The sequence below is a fragment of the Pygoscelis adeliae genome, unplaced genomic scaffold, assembly GCF_000699105.1.
Source record: "Pygoscelis adeliae isolate BGI_AS28 unplaced genomic scaffold, ASM69910v1 Scaffold13, whole genome shotgun sequence".
Lineage (NCBI taxonomy): Eukaryota > Metazoa > Chordata > Aves > Sphenisciformes > Spheniscidae > Pygoscelis > Pygoscelis adeliae.
In genome coordinates, this window is record NW_008824499.1 from 2,827,935 (window position 1) to 2,850,492 (window position 22,558).

Here is a 22,558-nt window from a genome sequence, read left to right on the forward strand (position 1 = left end):
CTGTATTAAAATAATTGTTTTTCTTGATTTTACTAATATAAATGTTCATTGTCTCTTTTGCATTCCTTTTTTTCAGATGTATTTACTTAGATATTAAGGGATTGAGCTTGTATTATGTTTTTACTGTATTTGAATGTGTTTTTTATTAAGCTTTACAGCATGGACTATGCCTCTTTATAAATAAAGCTATGATCATGTATTACTAGAAACCCCATTTCAAACTGTACTTTTGCCAGACTTGGTTAAGATTTTCTAGGAAGGGACATGATAATTGTGTGATTAATCTTCAGAAAAGAGAAATTTTGGCTCTGCAGTATTTCTTACTGTATTAACTTCAGAGATTTATAAAACCAACTTGAAACTGCACTGTAAGTGTGTTTATAATGACTTCTAGCTGATTTAATAATCCTCAAAGTTTGGTGACTGTACAGATCACAGCTTCACAAATACAGTCCATTACCTGTAGCGTCCACATGAAGTTATCAGAGGTGGAGGAAATTACTTGGGATTGTATTTCTCCTTAGCGATGCACTAATCCAACCTCTGGCTGAGGCTGGGGCTTTCAGAGCCCTTGTCTGCATTTATCCCATTATGCAGTGGGGACATGTGCATGGATGATAAAGAACATCTTCATGTTGAAAGTCTAGCTAGGGCATGTGTATAACATCAAACCTTGGTGGCGCAGTTGTAAGGCACCTGGTGTGGTAATGCTGTTAGGAAAATTTCAAAGCCAGTCATTGATTCATTTTTTCTGTTGTTATCAGTATCTACAGTGTGCTACTGCTAGTGCCACTCCTGAAGCTGGCAGTGCTTAGTGTCTCTCTTAGTTCATGATCTTGCAAACCTTTTTCAATCTAAGGATCCTTTGATCATGCAAATAGCTCTGCTAATTACAGGTATTGGTACTGTCTTATCCCAGTGGAGTAAGAGCCTCTTGGACAAGTAGTGGTGTGCAGGATCAAATCCTTAGATTACATTTATATGTGACAAGCCATAGCACAAGGTTGTTTTTAAAAGTCACCACTTAAAACAAAACCAGTTGAAACAATGCCAGAAGCCTCATGTTAAGCTTTCTGGCTGTGTGCTTTTTTCAGTGTTTCCCAACTTTGCTTTTCATAATAATAAATATCAAACAACCCTGGGAATCACTGGGAGCCGGATTGGCAGGTCTCAGTCTCCATTTAACATGCAAATGATCAGCCTGTGCCCACATATGGCCGCTTGCTAGATCAGAACTCAGTTCATTAACACAGAACTCTGAGAGCTCTGGGTGGATGTGGGCTATATGCATAATAACCCCAAGCACAGTGCTTTAAGCCAGGAAGTGAACAATACACAGCATAGAATTGAATTTACAGATGTTCAAGAATCCAAATACTGGACATGTTTTTGCAGAACTCTGATTTTTCCTTTTTTGGTCTTCCAATTCACAACAGTTACGTAATCAGGCTTTAATCAACTGCATATCTCCGGACCAGTTATTTGAGACATTTTGTGACTTTAAAGCAATTCCTGACCTTCATCTCTCAGATGACATGCAGAGTTTCTTTAATGTGTGAGGACTGAAAAGGAGCCCACTAACACCTACAGAATTCACCTCTTTGGCATTTTCTTAATTTTCACTTTATTAAGCAGATAAAAGGATAGCTATTTCCTTTCCAGGCCCCCTTGTTTGCTCTGTGATGTACTGCGAGGTATCAGTCCAGCCAAACATTTCTTTGACCAATGAGCAGAGTAAGCTGTGTGAAACCTAACATGTGCCTTTACGTCTTTAGGCGTCCACTGTGACAATATATGCACCCAGGGCCGCTGGGGACCAAACTGCTCCATCTCCTGTAACTGTGAGAACGGAGGATCCTGCTCCCCAGAGGACGGCACCTGTGACTGTGCACCAGGATACAGAGGACCCTTGTGCCAGAGAAGTAAGATTTTCCATAGATGTGGTGGCAGAAGCAAAGTAGGTAGAAATGCTCATTTATGACAAGAGACAGACAAAGCCACAGGTTTCTGAGCTGCTTTAGCTCATGACTTCCTAAGGGCAAAAGCTAGCCTAAAAAATGCTTCTTGATCAAGAAGTCAAGGCTCTACTGCATTGAGTCGTGCCTTGTGTTTCTCCTTCTGGCCTTCCACAGCACCTGGAGGTCACAGGTGACCTGAAAGAAGGAGCAACACCTTTACATACCAAACTTGGCAGGATCTGGGCAAAAAAAGATTTACAGTTAAGTAGTGGTAAACTATAGGATACCTATTAAACAGTCAGCTACGACCCATCACATAATGAGAAGTGGATGAGCGTTGGCTATCAAAATAACACGACAATGTTTTCTTATATGCCAGAAAAAGAACACAGCAGCCTGAAATAGCTCCTGTCTGATGCTCTACTGCTACATATTAAAATGTGCCAGGGAGATAAAAATCCTCTCATTTGCTTTATCTGGGAAGCTGCATTTGCCCCTTAGGGACCCTTATTCACTGATCCAAACTACACGCAACCTTCTTCCTGTGTAAACAAGAATGGATTTGTCTTTCTTTTCTGCAGCAGCTCTTGTTCTTCCTGTAAGACATTCTGCATGCCCAGTTCATGTATCCCCTTTGATTTCACCAGTTACACTTGACACTAGAACACACTCATCTCTAAAAATAATTTGTAGCTGACAGTTTTTATTTAAAGCCATTATAACAATGACCTCTAGCACTGCTGTAGTTAATGGCCTATAAGCATTTCCATTATAAACCCCAATTTCCAGGTGCTTCAGCATATCTATATAGCTGTAAAAGCACTCTCCAAGGCTAAAATGTGGTGCTCAGAGCTTCAGGGAATTGGGGAAGAAATTGTTTTACAAATTTGAAACCCTAAGAGTGCGAAACTTCCAGAAGTTAATAGTTTCTGACCTTTCTGAGATGAAAAAAACAGCTTAGTTTTATCAGCTGATGGCATGTAGGCTACAAGAGGTAAACCATGTCCTCAGCTTGCAACTCTAGTAATCAGGCTGCTCCCTGAGGACATTTGCTGAGGACCTAATGGGGAAAAATTTTCCTACCCACTGGGGTGACAGCAGAGGGGTTCTGTGGATGCTTCTGCTATTGCTTCGTGTTGCTGAAATGCCTCTCTTGAATACACGGCCAGGGAATTCAGCTTACACCCACCTCTTCTGAGAGGTTCAGGCTCAAGACTACCTTGTGAAGAGGACACATCCGTAGGTGAAAGTAGCTTTCGCCTGATAAGTTTGCTCTCAGAATCATTCCCATTTTTCTCTTGGAAATTCATTTAGAAACAGAATTTAGCCTGTAAAAGGCAGTACTCAAGATGATACTCAGCCAACTTGTTCTGTCTGTGTAATCAGGATTACATGAGACACCGGGATAGTTTACTGCTCTTAGGCCTGCAGAAATGTCTCCAGGAATGATCCAGGTTGTTTTATAGCTAGTGCGTCATCAACAAACCTGTCAGCTAAGTTCCAGCTGGAAATCTGCAGTGGTGTAAGAACCTGACATGGTCTGTGAACATATGGACCAAGAGAAAAATTGTCATTCGGTGAAAAAATAGAACGGACATGATATAGTAACCACTGAGCCAGAACTATATAACAGAGAATCACAGGAGTAAAAATAAAAACATATAAAGTCATTTTTACAGTTACTTACTGCAATTTAACATTTCTTTGTGCTTATCTATCACAGTGAATGTTTGGGCAGTGGGTGGTTTTTCATTCTACATGTGCTTAGAAGCAACAATACGCGTTTATAAGAGATACTGAGCCATAATCTTGGCACTATACCTTATGTACAAATTCTATAATAATTTCAATCCAGGTTTTAAGCAAATTAAGCACACAGTTCATGACAAGTTTACTCAGCTATCTGGTGTGATTACTGATGCAAATTAGGTGATTTTGTATGCTGTTACTGTAATTACCATTTTTAGATTCTGTTCATCACTGATGGGTGCTGCTCCTGCAATGGCATGTATAAGGTATTGCACCTAATATTTAGAAATCAGCTTTTTGACATAGTTGTTTAGATGTAAAATATTGAGAGTTTCCTAATACACCTTCTCTGATCTCTTAGCTTAATTTCCAAAGGAAATGGCATTCTGAGTTTCTGTTGTCTGTACATGTGTGTGAGTGTTTCTCTTCCTACCCATCTTAAAAGCTTTGGAATATGTGTTATTAACCATATCTGTCAGTGGGCTATGAGGTCTTGAACATCTTAAACTCCCATGTTTTATAAAACAGTTTAGTTGGAGCAGGTTAGAGGGACTCAAAGTAGTGTCTTGAGAGAGAGAGAGGCTGCTGAGAGAGCTCCACTGTATTATTAAATAGCTAAGGACTTACATGAGGTAGGATAGTGTGAATGTTTGAACCACAGGAGCAGTTTTACTCAGAGCTTGCACTTTATTAGACATGGAATAATCCAACAGGCTTCATAATTTCAGCTGTTCACAAAATTGTGTTTTTATAAATTAAGAAATATTGGTTTGGGATTAAGACAGAGAACTCTCAAGCTCTCAGCAATGACAAATCTTCTGAAAACCTGTGACAGCTTGTTTTGTTTTCTCTTCAGTTTGTCCCCCTGGCTTTTATGGACACCACTGCAGTCAGCCATGCCCTCAGTGTGTGCACAGCAGCGGGCCTTGTCACCACGTGTCAGGACACTGTGATTGCTTGCCTGGATTCTTTGGCGCTCTCTGCAACCAAGGTACTGAGCCCAAGACCCCCAAATGCCACCTCCTTTCCTAAGTTTCTGTGCCTGTGACTTTGCAGCAAGACTGATCACAAGGTTGCTGCCTTTTTTCCTTGTTTCAGCAGTTTAGATCACAAGAAATTCTTTACTTCAGAGTGAAAATGCAAATAGGTACTTAGTCACCCTTTTGTAAATATGATGTGTTCCTGCTTTCATAAATAAAATAGGTCTGCTGCTCTGTATTGAAATGAAAATGGAATGAGACACCTGCTGTAAATATATCAGCTGTCCAATGGTTTCATTTTCCTTTCTGCTAAGCCTACCATATCCTAAATGTCGATGGCACCTTCATGCACGCTGGGTCAGCAGGAGGTGGAGAGAGTAGTGAAGATAAAGGCCAGCTCAGGTACACAAGCCTGAACACCCAGTTAAGGCACTTATTTACACTGTCGAGGACCTGACTGGGAATAGTTAAAATCATGCGTACCCAAACACAAGTGCAGGAGACAGAAAAATTTGCAATGAGGCAGGGAAAGTGAGTTAATTTTCACAGGTGAAGAGTAGTTTCAACTCCCCCTGTTGTCCGTCAGCTTGCTGTACCTTTGAAAGTTAGTCCACTTTTAACCATAGGTTTCATTCTCAGTTTTATCCTAAAAATGCCCGCAAAATCATTACAGTATTCTGCAGAGTCTCGGTTATTGCATACTACTGTGGGTATTTTCTACATTCAGATTTAAAAGAGATTATTTGTAATGGCTACTGCCCTTGTGAAGTCACCATCCCTGTAAAAATTGAACTGACACTTTTTAATGACCTGCTTTTCAGTAAGTCAGAAATTGCAGACAGCACTTATGCAAAATCATTAAACATAGATTAAGTATAACCATGTTTTCTTTTTCCTGTGCTGTATAGTCAACTAAACATTATACCAATTAATTTATTAAAATGAACATATTTCAGTGAATTTGTCCATTTTATATGAAAAGTTAGCCAGATTTCAAAGCGTAAGCAGGGCTAATTATCCTCTTAAGAAAACTATTTTATTTTTGCTCAGATGTTCAGCACTTCTGGTTTTACTTTGAAATGTTGATCTATCCAGCAAATTAATTTTAAAATATTCATGTCCTAATTAAAATCAATTTGTGTTGCAGTTTGTCATAATGAGTTAGCATGTAACTTTATTTTGTAGAAAGAAAAATGCTAATTAATGTTTTCCATTAGAAAAACGTGAAACAAAGATTTCACTTTTGAATTTTCATCTCCTTGTGCCGCCTCTTTTCTGGCGCGGGAACATTCTTCCATCAGCAGCACGTGCATGTGAGGAGCTGTGTAACCTCTGAAATTGCACAGGTTGACATGGTCGTGCTGAGGATTCTGAGCAGCAGACAACTAAGCAGCTGTTTTATGAATATCTTTCACAATCATGTAGGAAGATGCATTGATAATAACTTGTTATCACTGCTAGAACACACCTGACATCCCACAGGGACTTTTGGAGTCCCACTTCAGAGCTTTTATAGCTAATTAAAATCACTACCTGCATTGTACAATCAGATTGCTCCTGAAGAAAGCGATATTAGCCCTTACTTTACAGCTTTTTTTAAAAATGTTTGAGACATTTGAAAAAGTTCTTGTATTTGGATCTCGCATCTTTACAAGAGAGTCACTGTGTCAATCCACAAACAGGTTACTTAAATTAATGAGAACAACCATTTTGGCAGGATCGGTTTTGTAATCCTTCTGTGTTGACACTCTGGAGGGCATCATACAATTCACTGAGACAAGAGGTGCTTACGTGGTAGGAACCCCTCTGCTAGCTCCCACTGTGTGGAACCGAAGCATTTCTTTTATAAAGTATGACCTGTTGCCTTTGTCAGCAGCAGTGTTTGGATCACAAATCTTTTCATGACTCATTAGTATTCCATGTTGCAGTGCAAATCAGCTCCTATCTTAAGTAAGTCTTTCAAGAACTATTTTTTTGTATATATAAAAAATCCAGCCTTCATTTAAGTGTTGTTATCCATCTCCATCTTAAAGATGCAATAAAAATGTTGCGTTGAACTGCTCTATATAGAGCATTGGAACTGAATAATGGTGTAGCATGTATGAGAACCTAGGCTGACACATCATTTTAGTTTTTGCTTTTTCTGTGATATAAGGGCTTTTCTTTCCTTCTCTCTCTCTCTCTTTGTGTCTGTGTATTGTTCTTCTCATTGTGTCCGTATATTGTGTTTAGTTTTATCTCTTTTCAGTTAGAGAACTATACTGTTTAGCACATAATTTGAAAGCCAAAACCAACTTTATCCACTCCTACAGGTAAGTCCACAGTATATAGAAATGCATGCAGAAAACAATGGTATGCCATAGGTTTCTGCCATGGTAAGAGTAGAGGATGGTATATTGTATAAAAGCAAATGAATCACAGCTCAGGATTTCAATCTGTAGCTGATTCACAGTCAGGATAGATTGAGGTCACCTGCAGAGACTACATATGAGAAAGTGAGAATGGCTGAAGTGGTAAAACAGTTGCATAATTCAAGGAAGTGCCTTAATCACTTTTTTGACATCACTGTTATTTACCGGGATACAAGTCCAGTTCCATTTGTTACATTCTTTGCAAAGATGGACTGTATGTTTTATCTTGTTTTGAAAATACATCTGTTTTTGTCAGAGAACACAGCCAGTAAGAGCACAGAAATTAAACATTTCATTCATTACTGAGCAAAGCTTTCCATCAACTTTAACGTTAAAGATTTCCAATAATCTGATGGGAGGTTGAAGATCTACGTGTCTATTAGTTTTATGTCACTGTGCTTAGGCTGTTTCTTTTCTTCCAACTTCAGGAATAAGCTAGGTGGACCAACAGGAATAGACCCTGATTTTGTTAGGATGCAGCGTACCTGTTTAACAACTCTCAGTCAAACATATATATCATGCATGGAAACCACCATTTGCAACCTAATTGAACACTTACTACAGCAAGGGGTGCTGGAGATGAATAGGTGGATGGATGCCAAAAGACAAGCATGACATTTCAGCAATTGGATATGTGCTTTATTTGTGGGACTAGTCTTCCTCCAGACTTACATGGTAAAAATACTTACGGAAGTGGCAGTCTTGCTCCTGGTTTACCCTCCACTTGAATCATTTGATTCTATGAGATGCTGGGAGCCTGCCTCCCACCAACGTTGCTGAAAGTTGATCTTCAGCAAAGCCTAGTGTATTTAGTAGCAAAAGGCACCCTCTTCTCTCACCACCATTTGATCCAGAAGGAATCAGGACAGTGACGAGGTAGGTACTCTAGCATATCCCATATTGCAGCGCTGCATGATGCATGATGCATTTTGTGGTGCTAGTGGAATAGCAGGGAAAGGACTACAGCTCTTTCAGTCTCTCCTTGGAAGCTTATCTGCCACCAGCCATTTTATGGGCACTGGCCTCCTAGTACAATACCCACGGCTAGTATGTCAGGCCATCATACCAGGTAGTAAGGTTTGCAGCTTTTGGTCCATTATTACTGTAATTATCAGTCGTACAAAACAAGGGAGTTAGGTTCTAGTGACAGACCTGAAAGTAAAAGTCCCCATTGCTCTTCATCTTCTTGAGACTTCTTCGCTAGGCTGATATTTAGCCTAAAATGTTCCTTTCCTATTTCTCTTGTTCTCATTGTTGAAGCTGTAATCCTCTGAGCCGCCACAGATCCCTATTTCAGGGTTTGCACCGAGGGACCCCCTTGACAAAGTCCCCAGATCAATCCCTTCTAGGCACTTACTTGTGTTTGCCACTACTCTTCGAATTCTTCTCAACTTTATTGTTCTCTTCCTCTCCCAATAACCCCTATTCCCCTTGTCTCTCCTCTTTTCATCCTTCCATAATGCTCTTCAATAATTGTAATCTTCTAACTGTATTAGATTCATTGTCCAGCAGAAAAATGGATTTTGACATTACTTTTTCCTGTTGTTTTTATGCCTGGGATGTAAGCAAACAAAATGGACTCGAATACTTTCTGCCTTTTCCTTCTTTCCAGAAGAATTTTGCCCATTTGGCTTCAGCAAAGAAAAATGTTGTAATTACTTTTATCTCTAATTGCTAAATGTCAAGTCCTATGACTTCCTCATACTCATCATGAAGAGCCTTCAGTAAACTGCCTTATATTTTCACAGTCTGTCCCAGTGGAAAGTATGGGAAGAACTGTGCCGAGGTCTGTCTCTGCACCGAGAATGGGACGTGCAATCCTATTGATGGATCGTGCCAGTGTTTTCCAGGCTGGATAGGGACGGACTGCTCTCAGAGTAAGCAAAGTGTTATTTTTCCACCGCCGCTTTAAAATAACATATTTTCCTGTTTAGTGTTTTCTGAAAGTTAAAGACAGATTCTGGGGAAATCGCTGAAGTATTACAGCAGCCAGTGCCTTACTCTCTTTATAGCTTATTTCTTTTAATTAATCTAAGTTCACTTTGGCTTGAATTAGTTTCTGCATTTGGAATTTGCAGAAGCCGTTACTAACTTCTATTACAGGAAAGGGAGGTCACAAGCTCTTATCAGAAAAGAAAGCTCCATGCTCCCTTTTAATTTCTAGCTGGATTCCTTTTTATTTATTTTTTTAAATCATTTTCTTTCAGCTATTACATTAGAAATTATTAACCAGTAAATGTTTTCATGTACGAAGCCCCCAGAACTGAGAAATTAGGCAGCTGAAATGTTTCTATTAAATGTAATTTAATTGTAAAAGTCAGTGTGGGCTTGGAGGGATGGAGGATTTCTTCTTGCAAATTGCCCTGGTAAAAGATTGGCATTTGCTGATCCCAGAGTGTCATTTCCTGAGAGCATCCCTTAATTGAAGATAGATCACAGAGGGAAGCAATATCCTATCATTCAGAAATGTTACTTCATATTCAGGATACAACTAGCATATTAGACAGCATTCCAGAGTAAAATATATTAAACTTCAAGTGATAAAGTAGGAATCGGATAAAAACAGACGGCTGTAATTTTGCTTTTATTGTGTGTCTTCCACAGGCAGAATATTGCTGTCACTCAAAAATAGAGAAAAAAGAGAAAAAGACAGAAAGCTCCACAGATTCCTCATTATATTTAGCCATGTAATTGGGAAATGACTGTTAGTTTCTCTTAATCTTGAAAAAAGATGTTTTTTCTTAGCGAGTGAGGCAGGCCAGTTCAGCAGTAACAATTTCCAATTTAGCAGGCAGAAGGACCTGGCGATAGCTACTTTGTATTTTGGATGAACAAAGTGGGAACCTGACTGTTTCCTCAGTTACCTTCTCGTAAAGAAAGTGTAAATCTCCCATCGTGAACCTGGCCTCACACCAGGCTTCTGTCAGAACCTGGCCTCGCATACCCGAGTCCGGTACTGAGCTATTTCGGTCAGACCTCCCTCCGCACCAGTTAACCTGGAATGACCGAGAGACGGAGCTGCAAAGGAGATAATTTTAGCTCCAACTCCAGAGCCAGTTCTGGAGACACTAACAGACCCTGCAGCTCTGGCTTACAAAGGCATTGTGAAAGTACTTCTGGTTGCTTATAGCACGAATACTTTAGGCCAAATCCTGTTCAGCTTTACATTGTGTGAGTTCGGTGACCTTTTGTTTGATTTACGTCACGGCAGGGTGTTTTTGCTATTCATTCTAGCTTTAGAGATGTCTGTCATATGCCAGAAACTTGTATTTATAGTCAGAATTTGAGCCAATGGTATACATGGAAATAGGCACGGTTTCTGTACTTTCAGGTTTCCTGGGAACCATGCCTTATTAATTCATGTCTTTAATAGGAAGCAACGGGAAGTGCTTTTTAAAGCAAAAATATAGTTGTTATATTGAAGGGTTATCATAATTTTGGATCTTTTAGTCTGGCACTAATAACTGTAACTTACTGTATTCATTTTTGGAGGGAGGCTTAAAATAACTTTTGAAAATGTATTAATATTGTACTTGTTGAAATATGTAATAGACCTGGAGATTTTAATTTAATATTAGCCCCATCAACAAAAGCACTCTGATTTTCTGGATGGGAATTCATACTGCAAGAAGTTTTCTTTACATTCTTACGTAATTTGAGTAGCACGCTATGCTTCAAATGAATGTGGTAATTTCAGTAGTTGATTGCATAGCAAAAGTAAACCATGAATAGCTGTGCTTTATTATGCAAGAATTCCAGAATATCAAAAAGAAAATTAAATTACCTCCATATCTTAAAAGTCTGTCTAAATTGTCTTCACAGATAATGCCAGTAAGGCAGGGAGAGTGGCTAGAGCACTTAAAGTAATGTAGTGTCGAGGGTCACTGTTTCAGTGGTTCTCAGTGCACATATTCACCTGATCGTGCCACCTGACCTACACAGGGAAGAAATCCTTTGTGCCAGGGCTTGACAGCATGGGTGAGGTTGCAGGCTGGCACCTGGGTTTGCAAAACAATCGTTGGCTTGTAAGAACTGGTCATTGTCAGGGAGTTGCTGCAGCAATGCCAAGCTCTGCAATGCGAAGCTGTGCCTTTGCTGGTGTCTCACAGGTTGTCCCTTTATTGTTGTTCCTCCACAGCACTAACACAGTATCATTGCTTTTTTTGTCAGCTGACAAATCTTTTTTATTTTCATAGCTTGTCCCACTGGTTTTTGGGGCCCTGATTGCTTTCATTCATGCAACTGCCACAACGGAGCAATGTGCAGCCCTTACGATGGAGAATGTAGATGTACTCGTGGTTGGACGGGGCTCTACTGCACTCAGCGTAAGCCTTTCAGAGACACTGTTGTGCCAGTGAATCTGTCAAAGTATGTGCTGCTACCTCGTGTCTCTTCCAAGTATTGCAGTCTTCCCTGTTAAACCACCTGCTTCTTACTTGTGATAGCTTCACATCACCCCGAAGAAAATAGTCCTGAAGCTTTTCAAGGTTTTTTAATGCCTTTGGCACTCGATAAAGGAGGGACCGATCATTTAGATTATTGAATCATTGTCAGAATTTGCACAGTCTGTGTCCCTGCTTGTTAAAGCCCCAGTATACATGGTCTGAGATTTCTCATCCCAATAGTGCCAAATTATCAGCACTATATGAAAGAGGAGATCAAATTCTGGTGAGCCTGTTAAGAAGGTTCTTTCACTTGCAAGTACTTGATTGATCTCTGGCCTTTTAGAGAGTTTCTGTTTAGCCATCTTCTTTCACTTTTTGAAAATGTAGTTTGTATAGATGGGTCAAGTTTTCGTTCTTCTGAAACACTTAAGAGGCAATTCTGTAAGATATGAGAAACACTACTTCAAGAAAATTGGCTGTCATAGTATCTCTGCATTTAGATGATCAAATAAATGTTATTAAATATACAGAGGCTGAAAATCCATAGATTTATAGGCCTACATATTTTGTGCTGATAACGCATCTGAGTTTGTGTTTCAGCTTATTTCTTAGTCTTTCCTTATTCTGATTCCTGAAAGGTTGCCCAGCTGCTTTTTATGGAAAAAACTGTGCCAATGTTTGTCAGTGTCAGAATGGAGCAGACTGTGACCACATCACTGGCCAGTGTACATGCAGGACTGGGTTTACAGGCAAACAATGTGAGCAAAGTAAGTAGCGACATGACTTCATTTTTCTATTTCTCTGGGGGGATGTATTTCAGAATTCTTTGCAGAAATAGGCTCTTAAATGAGGTGTTGATGTCAGCAAGACAGTAACCCCAGGCACCTTATATAATCCATAGGGAGAAGAAGGCACCTCTGGAAAGCTGGACAGTCTGTTTAAGCGTAAAGAAATATAGTGAATCCTCTGCAAATTAGACCTTTCCATTCCCAGCCTAAAGTTAGGTGAGATAAAAGCAAGTCGCTGCACTCGTGCTGACTGGATGTAGCCTTCCCAAACAACTTGTACCTACTTAATAGAAAAACACAAGCTGCATCATGCCTTGCTACCGTTGTTGAGAGCGGCAGCATCAGGTTTCCCTAGGCACAAAGGAAGACAGAGGGGTTAAAAGAAAGAAGTCCTTTCTGCTCTCTGCCTTCCAAGGAAAATTTGGACTTTCTTGCATAAGTTGTTATGCTATAGATGTGGACCAAATAAAGATTCATATTCACAATGAAAACAGATCAAGGAAAAAAAAGTTGCTCGCAGTTTTTGGAAGGATCTGTGTTTAACTTGGGTAGTGAGCAAGTGTTTAACAATGAACTTCAACTACCTTGCAAGGGTACTGGCATATCTTACTGTAATTGTTGTCAATGTCTTGCTGGCATATTTAGCACACTGTGCCAAATGGCTTCTTTTAAGAACTAAGTATTAGGGTAGCGGAAACTGTATGTGCTGTAGTTGAATAACTACTTGTTTGTCCAGTATAGTAAATCAAAAGAAAATTCTCACACACTTACTTGGATTCTAAATGCAAGGTGAAATCCATCTCACCTTACCAAGGCATTAATTCCACAGGGTTTTGTTCCTTTTTTTGGCAGTAAGGTAATACAGTAAACTTCCTGCTAGATTTGCAAGTGAAAGCATGTAGCTTACCACATGGATCTTTATGAAAGTATTTGTACATATAACTAAATTCATGAACATCTTTTCTTTTTGCACATACCTGTGTTCAGCAAAGCATGTATCTCAGGCCCAGCTTTGCATGCTTATGTAGGGATTACATATGGCACCACTGTAACTCTGTAAGTGGCCAACTAACTGTGAATTTGTATACACCCTTACTGCAACCATAAATAAAATAGGAAACTAAAATGTTCCATAGTAGAACTGCATCGCAGCAGATTTTATACAAGCAGCTACATTTATAATTTGACCTCTGTACAAAGCCTGAGGCTTTCTTTTCTATCCAAACTACGAATGTATTTATTTATTTGTTTTTCTACTATTTAATCTAAAAGTATCTCTTCATTAAGACTCCTTCCTTCTCAAAATTCTGCTGAATGGGCAGTCACAGCACATTGCAGATGAAATGCCTAGATGCAGACATTTGTGGTGCATTCCAAAAATTTAGGCCTTATCCATTTTAAGTAGGCTTCAGGTTAATATCAGAATGAGCATTAATTGTAATAATTTTATTTTTCCTTGTTTGGGGACCTGCAGATGAAAGAAAGAGATACAACTTTAATATGCACTGCAAATCATTATACAGATACTGGCTACTGTTCATGATATAATATTAAATTTTGGCTACTAGAAGTTACTTAGAGACTGACATTGGGAAGGTATTGTCATGCTATGCAAAACATTTGCAGTGATACACAAGAAGTTACATCTTAAAACAAACAATATATATTCTAAAGAATCATAGCAAGTGTGCATGCATTCAGTAATGTGTCTTCTCCATAGAAATAAGTAGGATGTGACAGAAGCTGTTTCTTTCAATTTATTATTGATTAGTACCTCAAGAAGTATAGTAAGCTGCCTACAGATTTATTGTAATAGGTAATTGTATGAATAAGTTTCTCAGCTGGACATTCAATCATTTTGTCTTTGATAGAAATACAAAGACAGGGTAGAAATTCCTTCTATATTAGGAACCCTAATACAGAAGCAGAGCAAATCAAACCATTCAGATGCTCAATTCTCTAATTCCACCTACAATGTTATATCCATCTTCTAGCACTAGTAGGGATAAGTATGAAGGCATATGGGATTTGTTTGGTAAAAGTCTATTGTGTTCATATAAAGGTACATTAAAACTTTTCTTTGCAACTACCCCATGAAAAAAAATGTGCAGAGTTGGTGGAGAATGCTATGCTCTTTCAAGGTGTTGTCTACAGCTTCTGAGCTCATGCCCTGTTAAATTCTGTACACTTGTAATATATATCAAGCCTTTTAAAGTCTCTGTACTTATTATTGGTTTCATCCTTGTGAAATCTTGTATGACTTTTCCAGAAAGTTACAGCTTAATAAGTAATACCCTAAATTGTACATGAAATATATTTATCTCCTGCTTTAAAATAATAATAATCTAACACTAGGGTGTTATCCTAGAGACACTGAAACCAGGGATACTTTTCTACTGAATTTTCCATAGCAAGCATTTCACCCATTCCTGAAAAAAATATAATTCTTTCCAATCTTTTTCTTTGGCTTCCCAGAGTGCTCACCAGGAACATTTGGTTATGGTTGCAAACAGCTATGTGAATGCATGAATAATGCTACATGTGACCATGTCACAGGTACTTGCTACTGCAGTCCAGGCTTCAAAGGAATCCGATGTGATCAAGGTACAGTGAAATTCCACCTGTGAAATCTCTCTCTCTCTCTCTCTCTCCCCCCCTCCCTCCCTCCCTCTCCAATGATGCACTTGCTTTAAAAAAATAGTATTTCAAAAATTAAATGCACAATTCAATTTACAGTGTGTTATGAATTACTTTTAACAGCGGCTCTTATGATGGAAGAATTAAACCCCTATACTAAAATTAGCCCTGCTCTTGGATCAGAGAGGCACTCAGTGGGAGCAATCATTGGAATTATTATTCTACTTCTAATTATTATGGTCTTGCTGGCACTGTTTGTGTGGTATCGACGGAAACAGAAGGAGAAGGGCCATGACATGCCAAGTGTGTCTTATACTCCAGCCATGAGGATGACTAATACAGATTACTCACTTTCTGGTAAGGGTCTTTTTATGTTAATCAAATATAGACTCATATTCCTGTATGTTGGAGAAATATAAGCTTCTGTAATATATAACGTGTTATTGAGCCTCAAAAATAATGACACTTCTATTCTTCTCCTGAATACCATGATCTTTTAACACTTAACAGGGACAGGAAAGCAAATATAACTTAAAACTGACTTAAGCTGCTTTATATATGAAAGTTTACTTAACATGATACAGGATATACCTAGGCAAGAAATATGCTCCACGGAATACATCAACTCCATTTTTTTAAATCAGCTGCATTCCTATTGCAGTGCAGAGAAGTTTTCACTTTGTGAAACCTTCAGAAGATTTTTTTTGCTTGAGGAATGGGATTGACTGGGTCAATCATAAGGTTTTATTTTTGTCTATGTTTCAGTTTGTGATTCGAGGCGCCCTATTCGTTGTCACTTTCCTCTGTGTGCAGACCAATTCCCGTCACCTAGACAGCTGGTGTGAATTTTCTTCACAGGAGCTGATGAAAGCAGGAGAGAGGAAGAGGAAGGCTCTTTAAGACAAAAAAAAATCATACTGAGATCACATTTCTTGCTTCTTTCCATCTTCTGCTACTGCTATGGAGGACAGCTTTTCTTGACAGATTGGCTAAACTTTGGAGGATGTGATCTCCTTTTTAACGCTGTCATTCTTCTTCATTCCTCTATGGCCAATATCAGATCGGATGCCAGACAGGAGATGGCTTTACTTCCTTCTTGTTTCCTCTGATCTGTCTCTAGTGGGGATCTCCTCGGGGTTTGCTGCCCTCCGACTGCGCTTTGCTTCTTCACTTCCCTTTAAATGGCTGAAACTGTAAGTGCAAGTAAATACAAGCTCCTGAAACTGGCAGAGGTTGGCCTAGCAGCTCTGCTTTCCCAGTCCTGCATTGCCTTTTTCTTTCTGCTTTCTAGTCTAAATGCATGAGGCCCAGCCACTTGTTGCTGGCTCTGACTTGGCTTCTGTGCTGTCTTGGGGTGGCATGGCTGGAAGCTTCATTCTGGACTTCCCTGCCCAGGATGCACCTGGAAGGAGCAACAATATTAGTGCCTGGCTACAGCTGGGACTTAATCAAGGAGTTTCTGTCATGGCACCGTGACTTCAGCCCTCATATCATGCAATGCAACAGTCCTCATAGCAGAGTTTCCTGCAATGGCACCTCATACATCAGGGGCTGTCTGCTGAACACCATTGCCTAAACTCATATTTAGACTACTCAGGCCTATACTAGAGCATTCCTTCTTCTGATAGCTACAAGATGGGGAAAAAAAATCAGCCTTGGACTTCCTCCCATTGCCTCTTATTTTTGAATTTTAGCTTTGCAGGCTCTTGGTTAAGCTGCCATTTGGTAAGAAATGTATGAAAGCGTTGCCAGAGAGGGCTCATCTGATCCTTGGCTAGTTGCCAGCACAATTTGGTCTGAAAATTGTCATTTCAACGTCATTTGAAGAGCCACGCCATGAACATGCGAAAGACTGCATGCTGCACATCTCAGCAGCAGTGAGGCTCTGAGTTCCAAGCGAGCAGATCACAGCCACTGGCATGGAAAAATGTTCTGAACTTTTCAGCGATCCATTTCTTTTGTATTGGCACTTTATCCATTTATTTACAAAGCCTGCTACACCTCATTTATTTCTGTGCTTTTCTAGTTAATGTATGTGTAACCCAGCATGCTTAAGAGGCACAACTTACAAATTTCAAAATAAGGAGAGGAATATTGCTGAGGTTGGGAGTTCCTGACTGGAGTAATTGAGCTTCTCCTTTCAGACAAGGGGACAAAAATCCCTCGGTTGTTTTTCCTCCATATTTTACCATGAATGGAGTCTTCCCAATCAACCTGATGGTATCCCAGTCTGACACTCTGCAAGAAGTCCAAAAAAAGGCTAATGCTGAGAAAGGATACTGTCATCCTTCGAAGTTAATATAGACAGATGACTTTCCTCCTCAGCCACAGAGGGAAAGCCATTACATTTGAAGATGTTGGTAGCCCAGGACTATCCTTGCACGTTACGTCTTTGTGGGCATTGCATCTCCCTATACAATGTTCTTCACATTCCTTTCAGGTGCAACCACCTATCCCAGAGCTCTTGATGCCACATGATACTTAAGTACTTGAGGAAACAAAATATTTTGGGGACAGCTGAATTCCTGGATACATCATAAACATCTGAGGGATCACATCCTTCAGCTGCATTGAACCTGGGATCTCTTCTGGTCCTTGGGCAACGACAGTGAATTTAATTCTTGCCCTTGTGACATTGCTGCTCTGTGTCAGCTCAATTTGTAAAAAAACTGAAGTACCAGGTCCTTGCAATCCCAAACAGCACCAGGTCAGTGGCGTTGTATGGGCTTCTCTAGAAAGAAATTGGATAATGCTTCCTTCCTGTTCATCTCAGTCAGTGATGGGGATGCAGAGACTGGGCCTTTTCTTTCTTCTTTCTTCTTTCTTCTTTCTTCTTTCTTCTTTCTTCTTTCTTCTTTCTTCTTTCTTCTTTCTTCTTTCTGCAGTCCTTGTAGCAATATAAATTTTATCACTCAGGAAGCTGCAGCTGACTGGGGTCAGCCATCTCTTTCTGGAGGTCACAAGAACAGTTTTCTTCCTGCCTCCCCCTTGAAAAACTCTGCTATCTGAGCTTGCAGAGGAAGACTAAGAAGTTAGAAACCATACTGCTCCATCTTCATCTAAATTGTCTACAGGTAACAGCATTGTTTCAAGTTTTGGTCTTTGTTTTAGAAGGGCATTTACAAATTCTAGACAAGGGCTTCTGAAAGCTCCCTGACAAATTCTGACTGTCCTCCAGCACATTCTGCTACTGAAACTTTCTACCCATCAGTAACCTTCCCAGCTTTGGCCTCACCAATGCTGTTTTCAGCCTTTCACTTCCATAGAGCAGAAAGACAGCAAGAGGTACTGACGTGCACCTTTGGAAATGGGGAGACGGATACTGAGACAAGATCACAGATAAGAAACAGAGACTCATAGCATGGCTTGATGGCAAGAACAACATGTGTGTATATGAGTGCATGTGTGCATTTGTGCTTTGCAGATCCTTCAGATGCTGAAGGACAGTAGCAGTATTATATAGAGGTAACAGGGATTTCAACCTTCACCTGGAGTTTCGTATGTGGATTAACGGCAGAATACTATGCAGATGTACTTGTGCAATTAATGTAATCCCACAAAAACCCATGGAACCACCTGAACAATGACTGCAGTGTCCAGCCCTATATGGGTTGTAACATTATGGTTAACCTGAATCACCACTGCTGTTTTTTCGCTTGTTTACTCTTGTTAAGGTAGTGTTGTTTCTGAATAGAGTCACATATGCAGACCCCTAGCTCCTGTAGGCAGTAATTTCTTCCAGCACATTAATTTCTTTCTGGAGGATGTTTTTAGTCTTTACATCTTCAGCTCTTCTGATGCTGATAATCCATGCACATGTGTGAGAGAGATTATAAGGAAGGGGAACCCCCTGGGCAGCCCTTAGACTCTTTTGCATTTGTGGATGAAGGATGTGGCAGCAAAACAGACACTCTGCCCAGCAGCGAGTGGGAAAGAAAACCAACCATGCTGAGAGAGCTTAACCACAGCACATGGATCTGAGAACAGATTTTCCCAAATAAGCTTGAAATCAAAATGGTGCTCCCCAGCATGAGAACAATACATTGCGTCCAACAAAGGATTTTAAAGTGCAGGTTGTTTAATTCAAGGAGATGGGGACAGAAGGGAAAACTATGCAGTAGTGCTGGAGAGCAGCAGAGATTTCTTTTTGTGACTTTCACAAAGACTTGGTTATGGGCTGAAGTGAGCCTTGAGGTCTTATCAAGGTCTTAAGGAACTTTCTGATATGGGTGAATCCTATGCTGAGAGCCAAAACCTAAGCAAAGCTCAATACAAATCAAGCTTTGGATCCTGCATGGATCCTGCAGCCTAGATAAGATGTTTACAGAAATGATCCTGCAGATGATGTGTAGTAGGAGGTGGCAGAGTGAACCCTTCTGCATGAAGTCTTCATCCACACCACTGACACTCTGTATGGGTGGCAAAGATCCACACAAAAAGAAGAAGAAATCAGTTCCATTTTGTAGCTTGAGATGTCTGGGTTTGTATTTACTGCAGAATGCTTACTTATTCCCTTTTTTCATGGTTGGTCTTGTGCCCAGTTTCCACACTACACTGTCCCGCTGTTGCTGCAGGATTGGGACCAATGCTCTTTGTGTCACCTCACAGCCCTGGCTCGGAGCACAAGCTTGGTCTTTCAAGTGACAGAGTGTTCTGGCCTTCATTCAGACCTCATAGGTCTTCCACTGGAGCTCAGCCTCAGGCCTGAGGGGCTCACAGCAGGACTCTGCCATCATGGTTCCCTTCAGAGGACTGATCTCTCCATGTTAACATTAACATAACCTTTGGGGTTTTTTTTTGTTTGTTTTCATTTAAATCATTCCCTTTCTTTTTTAGTCATTTAAGTCTTTGCTTACTGTTCAGAGCAGAATAAAATTCTCATCCTTGGGTAGAGAGGGGGTTTTGTGTTTGTTTTTTTCTTTTTTAACTGGGATAGCATTAGATTTGAATTTGATGTATTTCCAGCCAGCAGTTATAAGAGCTTCATGAATAAATGTGTAGAAAATGGACTGTGCTATCAAGGTAAATCAGCCTGGGTGGGTACTTAAGTATCGACCAAACGGAACTGTGTAGAAGGAGTAATTCTGAGTATATGGTGCTGCATGCAATGAAGGAAGAAAAGATTTTTGGTGATACAGACTTGTGTGCAAGCTCAGATTCATTAATTCAGCACTGTGCTAAGTAGTAGGGCAGTCTGGTAGACTTTTCCTTCAGCTCATTTCAGGTGCACGAAACAAACAAGCTACAACCAGATAAGCTGGGTGTGAACTTGTAATGTGTCAGCTGGCTCACAGTAACCATCGGTATGTGCCCTCTTATCTCGCAGCAAAGGCAGTGGACTGTGCCGCTTTTCCTTTCAGCTGGTCCTTCTTGCCCACAGCTGAGAGAGGGCATGACAGATAAGGGAAGGGGGAAGGCAGAGCTGAGAGCTGGTGTGACTCAGCCATCAACACTCACCTACAAAGCAGAAAGACACGGATTCAAGTGTCTATATTTAACTGGGACCGCAGGTTGTGAGAAGGGTGGATGAGCTCTGCTCCCCTGGTGAGCTGCCAATCCCTCATTAGCAGGTTCAAGGCTGTATGTGAGCAGCTGTGTTTGTAATGGGCATACACTGATTGCAGTGTTTGGGTTCCAGCCCCAGTTCTCATTTGCAGACCCCTGGAGATATTTGTTTCTTGTTAATTCTATTGCAAATATTACAGAGTTATAGTTAGGGGAGATGGCAAAGTCCTGGCAGCCTGGCTGCTGTGCTGGGCAGTGGCTAGCTGAAAGAAATTTAATGCAAAGACTTTAGTTTGGAAATCACACCCTGATCTGAGATTCTTTGTTAGCAATAACCTTGGAAAATAGCTAGAACTAAAAAACTCTGCACTTGCTACAAAATAGAGCTGACCTCAAAAATTGCTCTGTGTGTTTCAGCAGAAAATAAATGCTTGGTCAGATATGCACGTGTGTGTGCAGTTTCCTCCCTCAGCTGTGTGCCACAGCACTTATGTAATAGACACCCTGCAGATAAAACCACTTATTTGAAACAGGGTATTTTGCAGTAAATTAAGCTAAATCTAGATCTCCACAAGGTGTCAGCAAAGCAAAGTGCATGTTCACAGGAATGCAAATGCAGAGGGCAAGGAGAGGTGGCTGATGGTGACTGGGTACCCCTCTCCTGCAGACAGTGCCAGCCAGGTCCGTGTCCTTCCTCACCCATCTGCTGCCAACCTTCATTAAGGATCTCTGGTGAAGGGGACAAGCAGCCACCCCAGCACTTCATTACCCTTTCCATGTGAAGGTGTTTCCTATAACTAACCTCTCTGCCTGCAATTTAAGCCCATGGTTTATTAAAATTAATCCATTCATTTACTTCTTACAGGGCTTGGCTGTTTAAATGATACTGCTTCAGTTTAAATTTTTCATCCTTTCTTCTGATTGTACTTTGAAATATTTATCAATTTGTTATTAAGCTGGAACCAGATTGGGATTGATGTTTTCATTAGAACTGCCAGTATAAATATGATGCCTTTCTTGGTAAATTATTTTGTTTGGTAAATGTGTTCATAAGTTAAAGTAAGGAGATAGATAAAATGTCTCTAAGCGTAACAATGTGACCTCCCAAGTTTGCCTTTCAGTGCTGCAGCCTTCTTTTTTTCTAAGCCTTTGCACAAGAAGTTGTGTCAAATGTTTGGGACTCCTCTGTACAGTTATGGCACCTTGATTTCTAACATTAACTACCTTTTTTGTAACAAAAAAAAAATTAAATATTTCATAACTATAAGGGTTATTCTCATCAGTAGCTCTTACATGTGTTTAAACCAAGGAAGAAACTCTGTTGCAGATCATGCATTTCCTGAGTTTTGCATTTCTTCCCTTACCTGCAAAGCAGCTGGACTGTCAGGAATTACTTTAAGATCTTCAGAAAGATAACACTGTATTAATTAAATATTTTGCTTTTTTATCCTATACTTAATGCTAATAATCAAGAGCTTCACACCATGATAATGCAGGACAGATTTTATCTGGAGATGTTTTATGACACTCAGTACTCTAACAAATTTTTCTAAACTAGATTGTCTCTAGCATGTTTTCAGTTTCTTAAGAATTGTTATGGCTTCCAAAGTATTTTGTGATGACTTGTTTTCTTCCCAGATATATCTCAAGGTAGCAGCAGTGTACATTGTTTTTCCAATCCAAGCTACCACACTCTCTCATGTGGTGTGACTTCACGCTTCTTTACCAGTAATCTGGATGGAAACAGCTCCAGTAAGGTAGATATTATCCCACCCCACTGTAGCAATGTTCTTATCAGTTCAAGGAAATCAACCAAAGCAATGCCCGTTGGATCCTGTTGTGTGCCAGCATTATTTAAAAATCCAGTGTAGCAGTTCCTGGCATTGTAGCTCTAACAGACACAAAAAGGTCTGCTTTCCCCTGTGTGTGTCTTCATAATCTCTGTGCGTGGTAACTGGAGATTCAGCACATGCCTGTCTGGGTCAATAAGGCTTGGTGTCTTAGCAACTATAAGGTATGTTTGCTTCTCAGAAAAGATAAATAACTAGATAATTGTAATTATCCATTAATATAACAAAAGTAAATCAATGAAGCATTAAGTCAGTAATCTAACTTTGCTATATCATTGTTTCCCAGATCAGTAGA

General features: G+C 40.0%; 1 protein-coding gene across 1 annotated transcript in view; it reads left to right on the top strand.

The window, feature by feature from the left end:
* Positions 1-22,558, top strand: part of MEGF11 (multiple EGF-like-domains 11) — a 216,839-nt gene that overhangs the window by 170,870 nt on the left and 23,411 nt on the right. The window contains exons 14-20 of the mRNA XM_009321452.1: positions 1,776-1,922; positions 4,564-4,698; positions 8,847-8,975; positions 11,295-11,423; positions 12,122-12,250; positions 14,747-14,875; positions 15,032-15,265. Coding sequence (XP_009319727.1) covers positions 1,776-1,922; positions 4,564-4,698; positions 8,847-8,975; positions 11,295-11,423; positions 12,122-12,250; positions 14,747-14,875; positions 15,032-15,265 — 1,032 coding nt within the window. The remainder of the gene's footprint in view (positions 1-1,775; positions 1,923-4,563; positions 4,699-8,846; positions 8,976-11,294; positions 11,424-12,121; positions 12,251-14,746; positions 14,876-15,031; positions 15,266-22,558) is intronic.